General features: G+C 39.5%; 1 protein-coding gene across 2 annotated transcripts in view; it reads left to right on the top strand.

The window, feature by feature from the left end:
- The window catches only part of NUP155 (nucleoporin 155), a 46,295-nt gene that overhangs the window by 2,563 nt on the left and 26,228 nt on the right, over window positions 1-17,504 (top strand). For both annotated transcript variants that reach the window (XM_040977474.1, XM_040977473.1), the window contains exons 2-15: window positions 184-321; window positions 590-686; window positions 1,043-1,113; window positions 4,195-4,287; window positions 5,724-5,890; window positions 6,196-6,301; window positions 7,714-7,787; window positions 8,589-8,680; window positions 9,078-9,175; window positions 9,630-9,782; window positions 11,359-11,459; window positions 12,360-12,530; window positions 14,554-14,664; window positions 15,536-15,630. In XM_040977474.1, coding sequence (XP_040833408.1) covers window positions 184-321; window positions 590-686; window positions 1,043-1,113; window positions 4,195-4,287; window positions 5,724-5,890; window positions 6,196-6,301; window positions 7,714-7,787; window positions 8,589-8,680; window positions 9,078-9,175; window positions 9,630-9,782; window positions 11,359-11,459; window positions 12,360-12,530; window positions 14,554-14,664; window positions 15,536-15,630 — 1,567 coding nt within the window. The remainder of the gene's footprint in view (window positions 1-183; window positions 322-589; window positions 687-1,042; window positions 1,114-4,194; window positions 4,288-5,723; window positions 5,891-6,195; window positions 6,302-7,713; window positions 7,788-8,588; window positions 8,681-9,077; window positions 9,176-9,629; window positions 9,783-11,358; window positions 11,460-12,359; window positions 12,531-14,553; window positions 14,665-15,535; window positions 15,631-17,504) is intronic.

The raw sequence follows: 17,504 nt of genomic DNA, 5'->3' as shown, positions 1-17,504 counted from the left end.
GTACTCTGTCATTTAAGAAAGCAAATATTCTCGGGCCTACTTTGTGTCTCGGCTCAGAACCACTCTCATTCCTGTCACCGTGGAACTCTCACATGCCCACTACACTATTCGATGGCTTGCTGTTCTCCGTGCCCATTGATGAGCATTCTGTTATTAATACAAATACTCTTTTTCCCATTGTAGATAACCCCACGGTTTCTGGCATGTCAGATATGGATTATCCTCTGCAAGGACCTGGTTTGCTCTCTGTACCCAATCTTCCAGAGATCAGTTCCATCCGAAGGGTTCCTCTCCCACCTGAACTTGTTGAGCAGTTTGGACGTATCCTTGTAGCTTGTATTTAACTATTTGAAAAATGTGAAAAGTTGCTGTTTTCGGGATTAGAATCCTTACTTGTATTACTGAATTGTATGTAAGTTCATTTAAGGGTTATATATAAAGTATGTGTAAGTGCATGGATAATTAGCTGCTTTTATTAAATGGCAAAATGATAATGATTGTTGAACTCAAGTGAAAGTTGATAGTCATTGAAACACATTTCCGAAGATTGAGACTGAGCTCTTTGTGCCTTACATCCACACAATCTCAGATATGCAATGTAACTGCATGATGGGTGTGTTCCCTGCTATCAGCAGAGCCTGGCTCACCATCGACAGCGACATCTTCATGTGGAACTATGAGGATGGGTACGTATGCAGGCCTTTACTGTGAATACAGTGTCATATCTTTCTTACTGTAGCCGGTGTCCTCATTAGAAGCTCACTGGTGCTTTATGATTTGTCACTTAGCATCTGGGTCACTGCTTCTCAATAGGCATACTGATCATATGGGGATATTCAAACATGGAGTCTCCATTAGTGTTTTGAATGAGGCCCAAGAGCCACCCTTTAGAAGCTCCCAGGTAGTGCTGCTGGTCTAGGTTTTCCTTTATTGAGTAGCAAGGATCTTGATCCCAAACTCTTAGCCCAACAATATGAAATAGAATTTCAGATATGACTTTGTTTTCTTGTGTGTCTAATGTTTTTTCTTCAATTGTTGACAGAGGAGACCTTGCCTATTTTGATGGACTCAGTGAAACTATTCTTGCTGTGGGGCTTGTGAAACCAAAAGCTGGTAAGAAATAAAACTAGAGAGATGAGAAATGGCATTTTGAATTGAAATTTTATTCTAGATTGCTTCTGATGAGAAATATATGAACTGATCAGTGCTGTAACAATTTAGTCTCTTTAATTGTAAGCTTCTGCCTTTTTAAAATGTTAAACCATGTTCTAGAATTGTATTCTGCTTTGTGCTACTCTTTCTTGGCTCACCTAAAGTTTTTTACATTACTGAATTTTGTCTCCACATTATTTTATTCTTGATAGTTCATAGCTGTGAAAGCAGAGTTGAGAATAAAAAATCTTAGAAAAGTTGTGTTACTTAAACATTGTTTTGATTTACTTTTTTTAAAAAAAATCTTTATTTTTATAGCAAAGTCAGATATATAGAGAGGAGGACAGACAGAAAGATCTTCCATCCGCTGATTCACTCCTAAGTGACCGGTTCTGATCCCAGCCACCTCGCTTCCCGTGCAACTCCCTGCTTGTGGGCTGGGAAAGCAGTCAAGGATGGCCCAAAGCCTTGGGACCCTGCACCAGCTTGGGAGACCCGTAAGAAGCTCCTGGCTTTGGCTTCAGATTGGCTCAGCTCTGGCTGTTGTGGCCACTTGGGAAGTGAACCATCAGGTGGAAAGAGAATCTCTCTTGACTCTCCTCCTCTCTATCAATCTGCCTTTCCAATAAAAATAAATCTTTTTTTTTGGGCCCGGCGCGGTGGCGCAAGTGGTTAAGGTCCTCGCCTTGCACGCCCGGGATCCCATATGGGCGCCGGTTCTAATCCCGGCAGCCCCGCTTCCCTTCCAGCTCCCTGCCTGTGGCCCGGGAAAGCAGTCAAGGACGGCCCAAAGCTTTGGGACCCTGCACCCGCGTGGGAGACCCGGAAGAGGCTCCTGGCTTTGGATCGGCATAGTATCGGCCCGTTGCGCTCACTTGGGGAGTGAATCATCGGACAGAAGATCTTCCTCTCTGTCTCTCCTCTCTGTATATCTGCCTTTCCAATGAAAAAATAATAAAAATAAATCTTTTAAAAAAAATAAATCTTTTTTAAAAAATTAGAAAAAAATACTTGAATAAAATGATAAGTTTTACTTAGAGTAGATGACATCATTTGATGGATGCTCTGCTTTAGTTTTCTTTGTTCCATTGCCGTAAGCCACTCCACAATTTATGACATTCCAACTTCACTGAGATTTCCTTAGTCACAAATAACTTGAACATAACATTATGACTAAACGCCTTTTTTTTTTAAAGGCTTATTGATTTTAATTGGAAAGACAGAAGGAGATACAGAGTAAAAACTCTTCCATCCACTGGTTTATTCCCCAAGGGGTCACAGTGGCTGCAGCTGAGCAGATCTGAGCCAAGGTCTCGCATGCGGGTGCAGAGTCTGAAAGTTTTGATTCATCCTCTACTGCTTTCCCAGCCTACATGCAGGCAACTGGGTAGGAAGTACAGCAGCCAGGACACAACTGGCATCTATGGGATCCTGGATATGCAAGGCAAGGACTTAGCTGCTAAGCTATCATTCTGGGACCATAACTAAAAGCTTTGAATTGCAACTCCAGATCAGGAAAAATGTCAGTTTCTCTGACATTGGGGTTTGTAAGTCAGCTTACTGTGAAATGTGGTGTGTTTTGGGGTCACCAAGGCAAAAGGTCTATACTTTGTGGCTTCCTTAAGTTGAACTTTGACAACTAAAGCTAGAATTTCTGGCTGTGCTTCTGGAAGTTCATTAATGAAATATTAGAGGATGATATAGCACACGTAAAGAGATATCTAAAATTTTAAAGTGAGATGTATTTTGCATGATTCCTGCTATTGAGATACTTTTCTTGCATTGTCATAATATGTTGACATTGATAACTGCATATGGCCTTTTCATACTTTTGACAGTTAGTAGCTTAGGGACTACTGCTGTGGTATGCTGGGTAAAACTGCCAGGATCCACTGGAGAATGCTAAGACACTGACAGGAATCTAGAGGGACAATTATACACCTATGTACATGTTTTAGAGATTAATGAATTCCTTTTCAGAGAGGTGCCAGATCTGGTCCACTTTGAGCTTCTGGGTTTTCCACATGTGTGCAGGGACCCAACTGCTTGGACCATCTCTGCTTCCTCCCCAGGACACAGGCAGGGAGCTGGATGGGAAGCGGCGCATCTAGTACAGGAACTGGCATCCATAAGGGTCCTGGTGCATGCAAGGCGACGATTTAGCCATTGAGACACCACACCAAGCCCCACAGGTTGCTCATGTTTTTGACTGGCAGATTTTATTATTTTAAAAATTTTTTTTAAAAGATTTATTTATTTTTATTGCAAGGTTGGATGGAAAGAGAGGAAGATCTTCCGTCCGGTGATTCACTTCCCAAGTGACCTAAACAGACAGTGCTGTGCCGATCCGAAGCCAGGAGCCTGGAATTTACTCCGGGTCTCCCATGTGGGTGCAGGGTCCTAAGGCTTTGGACCAACCTCGACTGCTTTCCCAGGCCACAAACAGGGAGCTGGATGGAATGTGGGGCTGCCGGGATTAGAACCAGCACCCACATGGGATCCGGCACGTTCAACGCAAAAACTTGAGCCACTGGGCCATGCCACCAGGCCTTGGTTGATTTCATTTATTATAGATACTCAAGCTGTGTCTGTATCCATTGTCTACACCCTGGTCGTATGTTTTGGCATTTATTTTTGAAGGCGGCATACATGATACATAAATGCTAGTTCTTTGTATACCTATTTGTTGATTGGTGCATGGCTCTCACTCTTTGGATTTTGTGAATAATGAATGTTGCTATGAACATTGATATAAAAGTGTATGCCTTACTTTGTAGTGAATCTGAACTACTTTATAACACTTACTAAAATGTTGTTAAATATTGATGTAGTTGGTGTTGAAAAGAATCTATTCTAAAGTGGTTCCTTTCTACTAATATTTACTTATATAAATCTTTACACATAGTAATAGATTAATTTACACAAATAATAGATTAAGTAATAGATTCAAACTTTTTCATACTATTTAATCAGTAGCTCATTTGACTTGAAAAACTGGATTTTTTCTTCTTTGAATAATTCCTGTATTTTGTCTGTTTTAAGGTGTTTTTCAGCCGCATGTACGACACCTTCTGGTTTTGGCAACCCCTGTGGACATAGTAATTCTTGGACTCAGCTATGCGAATTTGCAAGCAGGTATAACAGCCCACATGTTGTTCATGATTTCTAATTAATTAATTTATTTGAAAGAGGAAATCTGGTGAAACAAAGAATGAGCTCTATTATTTGCTGCTTCACTCCCCAAATTGCTGCAGGAGCTACGGCCAGGCTGGTAGCCAAGAGCTTCTTTTGAGTCTCCCACATAGATGCAAGGAGCTGAACACTTGGGCCATCTTCTGCTGTTTTCCCAGACACATTAGCAGTGAGATGGACTGGAAGTGGAGAATCAAAACTTGTTGAATACAGTGGCCTAACCATCTAGGTCACAACACCAGCTGGCATATATGTTTATTATTATTTTGTTTTTTTCAGATTTATTTATTTCTACTTGAAAGGAATTTCTTTCTCTTTATACAAAGAGAAAAATAGAAGGTCCTTCATCCACTGAGTCACTGTCCAAATGGCTGCAAAGGCTGGAACAGTGTTGATCTGAAGCTGGGAACCAGGAACCTCCAGGTCTCTCATGGTGCTGCAGGGTTCCAAGGTATTAGACTGTCCACTGCTTTCCAAGGCCATAAACAGGGACCTGGTCTGGAAGTGGAGTAGCCAGGGCATGAATTGGTACCCATGTGGCATGCTGGAGCTTTCAGGAAAAGAATTAGCTTAGTTGAGCCACTGCACTGGCCCCAGTTAGGCTTTTTGAAACAATGTGCTGAGGCCTGGTAAAATGGCTCAGTTGGCTAATCCTTGGCTTGTAAGTGCTTACATCCTGTCTGGGAACCAGATCATGGCCTGGTTGGTCCATTTTCCATCCAGCTCCCTGCTTGTGGCCTGGAAGAAGAGACCTTGCACCCACATGAGACCTGGGTTTAAGCTCCTTGCTTCCTTCTTCAGATCAATTTTGGATCGGCTATTGCGGCCATTTGTGGCATGAGCTAGTAGATTGAAGATCATTTTGTCTCTCCTCTCTGGAAATCTTTAAATCTTTAAAAATCTTTAAAAATCTTTTTTGAATCTTCAAAAAAATTAATTTAAAAAAATCGCAATTTGTTGGTGATTAAATTTAAGATCTGAATGAATTAAGTGATTTCAGTGATTTGAATGAGTATTTTTATTAGCTTTTTAGACTCCTTTCCAAAAATTTAATAATTTGAGTATTTTTTAGAATTTAGTTAAATTTTTTTGCTATGTTATTGCTTGCTACATTTTGCATAGTGTCTTTTTTCTTTACTATGTAAAATAAAAGGTTTTGTAATACCTTTGCTGTACATCACTATAAGTCTATGCAAGTACTGTAGCTCACATTTAACTTAAGTTATTTGAGATTTCTTTGCTGTAAAGTATCTTACATTTTCAAGCATTTTAATAAGAGTTCAGTAGGAGTCAACAATTCTGAAAATAATTCAAAGGTCATTTTTAAACTTTGTAGAAGCTAATAAGTGATTGTTGTATTCTTTCTTTTAAAAAAACAGGTTCTGGAATTCTTAATGACAGTATGTCTGGTGGGATGCAGTTGCTTCCAGATCCTTTATATTCTCTCCCCACTGATAATACATACCTTTTAACAATAACATCCACCGACAATGGCAGGATTTTTTTGGCTGGAAAAGATGGCTGCTTGTATGAAGTAGCATACCAGGTAAGTTTTCCCTCTCTTTTTGTGTGCATTTACATACAAATAAATACGTAGTGTACTTGTGCAAATTTTGTCTTGATTGGATTGTTTTTCTTCTCAATTGGCTTTCTATATAATTATGTTTTGAAAGTCTGTGTTTGATAGATATTTTTGATTATAGGTCTAACTCACTTACATTTGAGTAATAATGTCCTAAGTTTTATAATAATTTCATTAAGATTGGAGAATTTTTGTTAAAATCGGAATACAGTAGTTGTTATGAAGAAGCTACTTACTTGTACAGTCATCTTTCTTTTTTTTCTTTTAAGGCAGAGGCAGGTTGGTTCAGCCAACGATGTAGGAAAATAAACCACTCAAAGAGCTCACTTTCTTTTCTTGTTCCTTCCTTACTACAATTCACGTTCTCAGAAGATGGTAAGTAAAACATTTCTCCACATGTTTAATTCATCTTTGATTAGTATTTTCTTCAGAAATTGCCAGTCACTGTTTCTATCCCTAACTAGCCTCAAAGGCTGGAACTAAGATCACCCAAAGATAGGAACTAGGAACTTCTTCCAGATCTCCTGGGTGGGTGCAGGGTCTCAAGGCTGGAACATCCTCTGCTGCCTTCTCAGGCCATAAGCAGGGGGTTGCATCAGAAGCGGAGAAGCCAGTACACAAACTGGAGCCTGTATGGGATACTAGTGCTTGAGGTGGAGGATTAGGCTGTTGAGTACGGCACCAGCCCCATAAATTTACTTTTTTTTTAAAAAAAAGATTGATTTATTTTTATTGAAAGGCAGATTTAACGGAGAAAAGGAGAGACAGATTTTTGTTTGCTGGTTCACTCCTGAGTTTGCCACAGGCTGGAGCTGCGCTAATCTGAAGCCATAAGCCAGGAGTTTCTTCTGGGTCTCACACGTGTGCAGGGTCTCAAGGCTTTGGACCATCTTTTACTGCTTTCGCAGGCCATAAGCAGGGACATTAGCCAGTGTTGATATGGGATCCTAGTGCTTGCAAACTGGATGGTTAGGCAAATTGAACCATTGCATCTTGTCACCTAAACTGACATTCTTAATCAGAATTATATAAGAAAGATTTATGTATTTGCTTATTTGAAAGGCGAAGTTACAGGGGAAGAAAGGACAGAAATATTTTATCTGCTGCTTGACTGCGAGGAACCAGGAACTCCATGGTGCAGGGTTTCAAGTGCATGGTTGTTCTCTGCCCCATTTCCAGGTGCATCATCAGGGAAGTGGATCACAAGTAGTGTAGCCAGGAATCAAGCCAGATTTTAGATGGGTTGCTGGTGTCACAGCACCTTAACTTGCTGTGCCACAATGCTGGCCCTGGAACTATGTTTCCAATTTTTTTTTTTAAGGTTTATTTATTTTTATTGCAAAGTTGAATATACAGAGAAGAGGAGAGACAGGGAGGAAGATATTCTATATGATGATTTGCTCCCCAAGCAGCCGCAGCAACCAGAGCTGGGCTGATTTGAAGTCAGGAGCCAGGAACTTCCTCCAGGTCTCCCACATGGATGCAGGGTCCCAAGGCTTTGGGCCGTCCTCAACTGCTTTCCCAGGCCGCAAGCAGGGAGCTGGATGGGATGTGGGGTTGCCGGGATTAGAACCGGCGTCTATATGGGATCCTGGGCGTGTTCAAGGTGAGGACTTTAGCTGCTAGGTTATGCCACCGGGCCCACCACCAGTATAATAGAACTGAACTACACGGTGAAGGACAGGGAAGCCGCTGTATGCAAATTCTAATTTAGCAACTGAAATCTGTTATAAGTGGTTACTTTGTTAATTTGTTAAGTGAGTTGTTTTTCCCTTTTTTTTTTTTAGATCCTATTGTTCAAATTGCAATAGATAATTCCAGAAATATTTTATATACAAGATCTGAGAAAGGAGTAATACAGGTAAGTATTAACATACTACCATTTAAGGGTTAAAAAAAAAAATCTGGTTTTGTGGTTTTGCTGTTTTGTTTTTTGACAGGCAGAGTAGAGAAAGGACACAGTTGTCATTCAGTGATTCATTCCCCACCTGCCTGTAAAAGCTAGGGAAGGTGCCGGTCAGAGCCAGGAGTCCAGAACCCAACCTGGTTACTTGCACCCTGATTGACGGGGAACCAAGTATTTTCGCTCTCAGCTGCTGCCTTCCACGGCTCACCTTAGCAGGAGGCAGGATTACAAGAGTGTGTTTTAACCAGTTTTCCCAATGTCTGCCCATAAATCTGTTGACAGACAGAAAGATCTTCAGTTTGCTGGTTCACTCCCCAATAGGCCCAAGAGCTGAGCCGATCTGAAGTCAGAAGCCAGGAGCTTCTTCCTGGTCTCCCACACGGATGCAGGGTCCCTAGGCTTTGGTCTATCCTCTGCTGCTTTCCCAGGCCACAAACAGGGAACTGAGTGGGAAGTGAAGCAGCTGGGACATAAACTGGCACCCATATAGGATATCAGCACTTGTAAGGTGAGGTTTTAGCCACTAGGCCATTGCACTGGGCTTCAAATCCCTATCTTTGACGAAGACATATTTCCTGTGAGTTCTGTGTTTGAACAAAAGGAAAACAACTTTTAGGTCCCATTATAATGAAATTTCAAATCTCTGATGTTTACAAAGCTTGAACGAATTAAACAATCCCTGAAAATTCATTTTAATATAATACATATAGTACATAAACATGTGAAATGAGAAGGTGAATTTTTTTTTATTCACAGGTTTATGATTTGGGCCATGATGGACAAGGAATGAGCCGAGTTGCCTCAGTTTCACAGAATGCTATTGTTTCTGCTGCTGGGAACATTGCTAGGTAGTAATGGCAGTGTGTTGTAAGGTCTCTTTTGTAGGCATAATTACACTGTTTTTACTTGTAATTATGTACCAAAAGTGTCCCCTCCTCAGAATATATCTAAAAGTTGAGGAAAATTAAAGGTGATAATATTGTAGGATTTGCTTCAAATGGTTCTGTGAGACATTTATTTTTGTGTTTGAAAATGGGATAAATCTTACAAATATGAATGCAAATATACCTTGAGAGAGGTTTTACCAGCTTTTGCCGATGTATTATTTTCCTTTAAAAATTAGTTTTAAACTATTCAATTATTAATTATTAATTAAATTCACTTTAGTAAAAATCCTGATGGAAAATATTTCTTAAACGTTTTATGAAACTTAAAATACAAGGTTTTGTCTCCTGCTTATTTTAGAACCATCGATCGTTCTGTTTTTAAACCAATTGTTCAGATAGCAGTGATCGAAAATTCCGAGTCCCTGGACTGTCAGTTACTGGCTGTCACGCACGCAGGTATGTCGTTTTATTCATCTGAGTAGATCTGGTATTGCTGTTTTGGCACTGTTTATATTTAGAAGTTTATGATTAGAAATTTTTTCACTTCTTTAATAGTTATCAAACTCTTAATTCATCAAATTGAAGTTTTGAAAGTAGGAAGCTTTGTCTAATCTTGCCTCATTTCACAGTATGAAAAGCCAACAGCCTCGTATTTAGTGAAGGAGCCTGAACTGGAACAAACTCCTTTAGCTTGTTTCAGTATTCTTCTGCAAATGTGCTAATTCAGTTCTGAATTGCAAGAGACATTCTCTTAGAAATATTTTTCAGCTGCTATTCTATATGATAAGATTAATTAGGAAAGTGTTAATATAAATTTTACAGAGGTTTGTGTGTTTTTCTATTGAATTGTTTTAGTATACATGATCCTTTATTTTTCTGTTGCTGATAAACCATCTTATCTTTTGTTGAGGTGTTCGGTTGTATTTCAGCACTTGTCCATTTAGACAGCCACTAGCCCGTCCTAACACACTCACCCTGGTTCACGTGCGTTTACCTCCTGGATTCTCTGCATCGTCAACCGTAGAAAAGCCCTCAAAAGTACACAAAGCCCTTTATAGCAAAGGTAAGTTATGAGATACTCTGATTTTAGGTGGGATTCTTAAATTTTTTTAATGAGAGAATGTTTTAAGGCATTTTAAAATATATTTTTAAATTTACTTTTGATGGTGTTTTGATGGTGTTTACATAGTAGACCAGAATGACACCATTTTCTAAATCTTCCCCCTCTTTCCTCCTGTTTCTAGGGGAAGGGAGAAATTAGGGGAGAAGCCACACCCCGCATCGCTGCCACCCAAATACCAAATACCTACCTGGTGCCATCCCAGGGTCCCCAGTTGGGATTGTGCTCTGAGGGTCCGCTAGAGTGGTTTTGATACTTTTGAAATGCTGTCAGTCTAACTAATCCAAGGATAAAGAAATCCTTCCAAGGTTCATTGGTTGACATAGTCCACCTTAGTCTCCATTCACCCAGACATTTGCTATCAACGTTTGGCTGCGGTAGTTGTCCAGTTTGTTCTGCTTTGCTTCCTCTACATTGGTACTAGATGTCCTCTGTACGTCTCAGTGCACTGCCGTATCCTCCACGTGCATCTGGGCATGCTGTCCAGTGCTCTGTCTTAGCCACTTAAGGAGTTCCAGTTCTGACACTCCTCAGTCAGATCACAGGTCCTACAGTTCTCCCCATGGTTGTAGTTCTGTGTCTAGCAGTTCATTTGGGAGGATCCCCACAGAAACTTCATCTTAGGTGATCCCAGATCTGAGTCTTGTGTGTGATTGTCAGTACTGGGTCTGGCTCAGTCCATCACTCATGTCAGCCCATACACAAGGTGGTAGTTGTAATTGCTGGTCAGTTCTATCTCCAACCCCATCTGTTACATAAACCAGTGGATGCTGTGGCCCAGCCCAACTCTGCCCACCACACAGTTGGTCCTCGGGCAAGCAGTGTAAACCGTGCCTAGTCGGGGCAACCCTTAATAGCCCTCACCAGTGCTGTTGGGTGCTGTGGCCAAGTCTGGCATGGCCTACCTCATCTCAGCATTTGCCAGCAGGTGCTGTAGCCTGGCCCCTCCTTACCCTCCCTCAGTTCCAGTTCATGTTGGTGATTGTCACCACCTAGGCCAGCCCAGCTAGCCCTAGTGTCGACCCTAAGGTAGACTGGCTGGTGTTGAGGCCTGACTCGGCCTATTCTGCTTCGCATCCTGGTTCTCAGATTTGCCCATGGTTGTGATGTATAAGCCCAGCCTAGCCTGCTGCCAGTCCTGATAACCTGGCCTGGCCTGGGATTCTCCCAGCCTTGGTTTTGTTGTCATCTGCAGGGACTGCATCTTGACAGGAGTGTTTTTGAGGCATTTAAAAATAGTTTATAAACACATTTTCTAATAAAATTTAAAATTTCTTGTTTTTATCTGGATGTTCTTTTATTATATATACTGATATACTTTGGCTATTTTTAATTACTTTATATGTTAAATTTTTTTTTATCCAGGGTTTTTGGTTTACTTAATTCAGCTTGTTTTCAGCTTTGTATTTGAACTCACTTGTCAAATCAGAATTATACAGAATATAATGGATGACTTTGTCAGTTCTTCTACAGTCTTCCTTTGACATTGTATAACAAATTATGCCTGTTAAATTTTCAGGTATTTTACTAATGGCAGCTTCAGAAAATGAGGATAATGATATTTTATGGTGTGTCAACCATGATACATTTCCTTTCCAAAAGCCAATGATGGAAACCCAGGTAAATGACTCTGAGATTTCTAAACTTTGGTACTATTTTAAGTGAAGATCAGTAGTCTAAAGAGGCATATCTTTTATTTTACTATGTCTTCAGTATTTGTTAACTTTTCATCACTACACTGAAATATATGAGAAAACTAACTTTGTAAAGAGCAAAGATTTATTTCGCTACAGTTTTGTATGTTCGTGTCCAAGCTCAGCACCTTATACATTTCCAAGATAAGTAAAATCTGTATTGGTAGGTTTGGTGCTCATATTTCGCTGACACATAGACTTTAGTTCTATAAGAAGTTAAAATTGGTTTTAAAAAAGTATTTTAGTCTAAAATACTTTACCATATGTAATTCAAAGTATCCAAAAAATTATATATATGTATGTGTATGCACTGTGCAGTCTTATACAGTAAGATACTGTATAAGATTCTTTATGATACTAAAGAATGTTAACTACTTCCTAATATAAATGGATACCCACCTCGTTATGTTTTCTCCATTGTCCCAAATTTCTGTAGGTGTTTTTGGAAACTAGAACTTAACCATATGCTGTGTTTTATTTTTTTAAATAATAGTCCATGTTTTTGAGAACTCAAGTATTGTATAAAATTATATGATGTATAGTATTTAAGAACAAAGTTAGGACTTGGTGCTGTGATGTAGCAAGTGAAGGTATAGTAAGTGTTTGCATTTATCTTAACATTTTGCTTCTGTTCTTTACTGTGAAAAGTTTGGCAGTGAAGATACTTGATTAAAAAAGTAGGGTAGTGTTACTTTATATTCATACTAATTTACTAATAATTTTCAAATCTGCATTTGCATAGAGATTGAGTTTGTACTTTCTTTCTGGATGCTTTTCTTTGTATGACTTAAATAAGGTGGGTAAAATGTTTATTTCTCTTGCACAGATGACAACCCGTGTCGACGGTCATTCCTGGGCTCTGTCTGCAATAGATGAACTGAAAGTAGACAAGATAATTACACCCTTAAACAAGGATCATATTCCAATAACGGACTCACCAATTGTTGTACAGCAGCATATGCTACCTCCAAAGAAATTTGTTCTTCTCTCAGCACAGGTGTGTTTCTATCCTATTGTGGAAGAAAAGCAGCACTTAATGATTTTCTCAAAACCCTTTTCAGAATCATTTGGGAGTATTTTATCCTAGAACTTTCAAAGGAATAGTTTCTGACATGTTTGGTAACAATAAGTAGACTATCAGGTAAATTTTACTTCTATCAGTAAGTAGATGTTTCTTAACAATTTTCACTTTTCCTTATTAAAAACATAATATTTTAATGTTTGAGCAGAATTTTTTAAAAAAGTAATAGACAGTATACATAGTAAAATCTTCCATGCCAGGTATATTGTCTCTAGGCTTCCGTAGTGTCAGTGTTTGAGTCCTTGCAAAAATTGTTATGGATACACAAGTAATACATATTTCAAAGCAAAAGATAGCATAGTTGTACACTGTTGTATACTTTGCACTTTTAAAAATGAGGTTTGTTTGTTGTTTGTGAAAGTGGAGCATCAGAGAAAAAGGGCAGAAGAAAAAGGGAAAAGTGAAGGAGATGTCTTCTGTTCACTGCTTCGCTCTCCTAAAGCCTGCAGTGGTCAGGGCCTTGCCAGGTTAAAGCCAGGGTCCACGGACACCATGTAGGGACCCAGGGACTTGGGTCATCCTTCACTGCTTTCCCAGGTATTTCAACAGGATGCTGGTCAGAAGGCCAGCAGCAAGGAGTCAAAGTAGAACTCCAGTGTGGAATACTGGTGTCCAAGTATTCTCTCAGTGCTAACTCCTTATATTTCTTACATTTCAAATATCCATTTGTGAGCTCTTTCTATATTAGTTTATACTGTGCTTTCTAATTCTGTTTTATATTTGAAAGATATTCCTGTGTATGGATGTATCTTTTTGGACCTCTATTAATAGGTTATCTCTTGGAATTAAAAGCACAATTTTGGAGCAAGCATTTAATGTAGTAGTTTAGATGCTTGTTAAAAACTTGGATAAATTGGAATGACTGGGTTTGGCTCTTCTCTCTATAAACTGACTTTCCAATAAATAAATGAATAAATAAAGTTTAAAACATCTTGTTTATATTCATTGGAAAGGCAGATTTCCAGAAAGGAGAGGTAGAAATCTTCCATTCATTGGTTCACTCCCCAAATGGCTACAATAGCTGGAATTGAGCAAATCCAAAGCTGGGAGCCTGACCTAGGAGCTTCTAGGGCTCACATATAAGTACAGTGTCCCAAGAGTATGTGCCATTCTCTGCTGCTTTCCCAGGCCATAAGCAGGGAGCTGGATCAAAAGTGGAGCAGCTACTGGGACCCGGCACATTAGTCTTGCTGCTAAAATCCTCACCTTGGATGTGCTGGGATCCCTTATGGGTGCGGGTTCTAATCCAGCTCCCTGCTTGTGGCCGGGGAAAGCAATGGAGGACGGCCCAAAGCCTTAGGACCCAGCACCTATGTGGGGGACCTAGTGGCTGCTGGCTTCTGCTTCGGATCAGCGCAGCTCCAGACATTGTAGTCACTTAGGGAATGAATCATCAGCAGATCTTCCTTTCTGTCTCTCTTTCACTCTGTATATCTGATTTCACAATAAAAATAAATCTATATATAAAGTGGAGCAGCCAGGATGCAAACTGGTGCCTACATGGGCTGTTGGTGTTTTTAGGTGAATTATTAGCCAATGCACTGGCCCCTTTGCTCTTCAGTAAAACAAACAAACAAAATTAATGCTTTTTCTAGTTTCTTTTTGGTTTATCTTGTCCTTTAAATCATTGATTTGGTTAGTATTATAGATATGGATCCAACTTGTTTTTTGTTAAATAATACAAATATGATCGGCTAATAATTAACTGCAATTCACTGGCTTGAGGGGCAGATTTAGGAAAAGCACAGTGTCTTTTCTGTGTGAATGTGGAGATTATTCTAGATATGAGTTGAAATATAAATGATGGTTTTTCTTTTTTTTTTAAGTTATTTTGTATATATGTTATTTTTGTTGTTCTTGTTGTTTATTAAGTTAGTGGACGAACTTACTACTGGCCAAGCTTGGTAAATCTATTGTGTTCTTTTTTATGGTTTCATAGGGGAGTCTTATGTTTCATAAACTTAGACCTGTAGATCAACTGAGACATTTGCTTGTGAGTAACGTGGGTGGAGATGGAGAAGAGATTGAAAGGTTCTTTAAATTGCATCAGGTAATTATACTTTTTTAGTCTGATGATGTTTTGAATAATGAAATAGTATGAATAGTAGTTGAACTTAATGTAGCTCAAGAAAAAACACTGCAATAAATAGGTAATCTTAACAATCTGTATGTAACTATATGTATACAAAATTTTGAGCAAGATTAATGTTACAAATATATAGACTCAGCTTTTTTTTTCTCATTGATGAGTTCTTGTTGGTGTGTTTTGGTATTCAATTTATGTGATAGATGCATTTTTATTAAGCACAAGACTTACAAATCAATTTTATTTGCTTAAAGATCAAGAAAGGAATTTGAGATAATAATTAGGAGACATCAGTGTTTTAGAGCCATAACTAGAAATCCTGAAGTAATACTGAGAACACTTAGCTTAAAATAAAGAATGTCAGATATAAGTTAAATATATAGACTGGTTGAAATCACTTGTTAAAAATTGCAGTTACACTAGGGTAGATTACTTGGATTCTCTGGGATTCAGTGCTACTAAAAACGTGTCATATGGAGCTTAGTATATGCTCAGCTCTACACATGGTGTCTAGCCCACGACAAGTACTCAGTGGATGTGCACTGTTCCTGTTGCTTACTGAAGTGTAGAAAGATCTGGAGAAAAAGGAGAGCCAGCAGCCAAATCCAATGCTGAACGAGCAGAGAGCATCCTTTACTACTACTGCTTGTGGGAAACTTCAAAGCAAGGATTGTTGACTCTGGTGTTTAATAGTTGATTTCAGTTTATCAGAAAGTATTTATTGAGCAGCTGTTCATTGCCTGGTACTGATAGGAACACTGACTGCACCACTCAGCACCTTTTAAAATACTTAGTATGGAGACAATAATTTCTTTTTCGTATGTTTGTTTAAAAGGAAGATCAGGCTTGTGCAACTTGCCTTATCCTTGCTTGCTCCTCTGCTGCCTGTGACAGGGAAGTATCTGCTTGGGCTACTCGAGCTTTCTTCAGGTGAGTGACAGTGTTGTGGTGTGTTGGGACACTTTATTGAAATGCTTATATGGTTGTTTTGATCATGTAAAACCTGGTCAACCAATTAAGGCATATGTTGACAGATTACTAAAATGAATTTACAAAACAATGAAGTCTGGAAAAATTATGTTAAGAAGTGGTGAGATTAGCATCGTGTATCTCTGATTACTTTTACTGTGCATTATGATGCCTACTTTGCAGTTTGCTTAAAATTTATTTATTAATTGAAATGTAGGTTTTTCTCTGGGTCTCTTCTCTAAATCTACCTTTCGAATAAAAATAAATAAATATTAAAAAAAAAAGTTACTGAAGGATGAGAGAAATCTCATGTCTATTTATTCACTCCCCAAGTGACCACAGCAGCCAGAGGTGGGCCTATCTGAAGCTGGGAGCCAGGGCATTCTTCTGGGTCTCCTACATGGCTGCAGGGGCTTAAGTGCTCGGAATGTCCTCTACTGCTTTCCCAGGCCACAAGCAGGGAGCTGGATGGGAAGTGAAACAACCTGTTTCCCTATGGAATGCTGGCATCACAGGCAGAGGCTTACCATTACAAACCATGGTACTAGGGCCTGGCACAGTAGCCTAGCAGCTGAAGTCCCTAGCTTGCACATGACATGATCTCATATGGGCACTGGTTCTAATCCTGGCGACCTTGCTTCCCATCCAGCTCCCTGTTTGTGGCCTGGGAAAGCAACCTTGGTTGGCCCAAAGCTTTGGGACACTGTACCTGCATGGGAGACCTGAAAGAGGCTCTGGGCTCCTGGCTTCAGATTGGTTCAACTCCCATGGTTGTGGCCACTTGGAGATTGAATCATCGAATGGAAAATCTTCCTCTCTCTCCTCCTCTTTGTGTATCTGAGTTTCAAATAAAAATAAAATAAAAATTTTTTAAAGATTTATTTATTTTTAATGGACAGATATATATATATATGTGTGTGTGTATATATATACACACACACACACACACACACACACCTATATATATATATATAGCGAGGAAGAGAGCCAGAGAGAAATATCTTCCATCCAATGATTCACTCCCCAAGTGACCTCAATGGTCAGTGCTGTGCTGATTTGAAGCCAGGAGCCACGAGCTCTTCGAGGTCTCCCACGCGGGGGCAGGGTCCCAAGGCTTTGGGCCGACCTAGACTGCTTTCCCAAGCCACAAGCAGGGATCTGGATGGGAAGTGGAATAGCTCGGGTATGAACCAGCACCCATATGGGATCCCAGTGCATTCAAGGTGAGGACTGTAGCCATTAGGCCACAGTGCCAGGTCCTAAATAAATCTTTCAAAAAAAAAAATAAACAAACTATGGTACTAGCCTAATTTTTAAGTCTCTATCTCAGTGGTTTTTTTTTTTAATATTTACTTTCTGTTTCTTTAGCTGCTAGGCTACCGTGCAGCTCCCTCTACCTTGATTTTTATGTTTCTTTTTTTAATTTCTCAGACACTATGAATTTGTATTCTTGTACCGTTAGTGTTGGGCGAATCTGAATCACTTTAAGGAACATAGTAGTCCAGGAGATTGGTATGTTGTGCTTATTGAAAATGTGGAATGACAGAGAGTGGAAGAGTAAGAGTGCTCATTCATGTTCGTTCCAAACACTTGGAACAAGCAGAGCCAGGACCAGACCAAAGTCATGAGCTCCATCCAGATCTTCTGTGTGTGACAGGAAGGCAAGCACTGGAGCCGCTGTCTGCTACCTTCCAGTTGCATTTAAGGGAAGCAGGATTGGGAACAAATAGCCAATATTTGTTATCACATGCAAAGCATTCCAAGTAGTGACTTAACACAGTAATCAAAAATGTTTGTATAATGTTGTGTAGCTGTAATTTAGTATTAGAAATTAT

Source organism: Ochotona curzoniae, unplaced genomic scaffold, assembly GCF_017591425.1.
Source record: "Ochotona curzoniae isolate NIBS_2020 unplaced genomic scaffold, NIBS_Ocur_1.0 contig_2754, whole genome shotgun sequence".
In the NCBI taxonomy this organism is placed as follows: domain Eukaryota; kingdom Metazoa; phylum Chordata; class Mammalia; order Lagomorpha; family Ochotonidae; genus Ochotona; species Ochotona curzoniae.
Note: the sequence above shows the minus strand (reverse complement) of the source record. Positions and strands in the feature narration are given on the sequence as shown.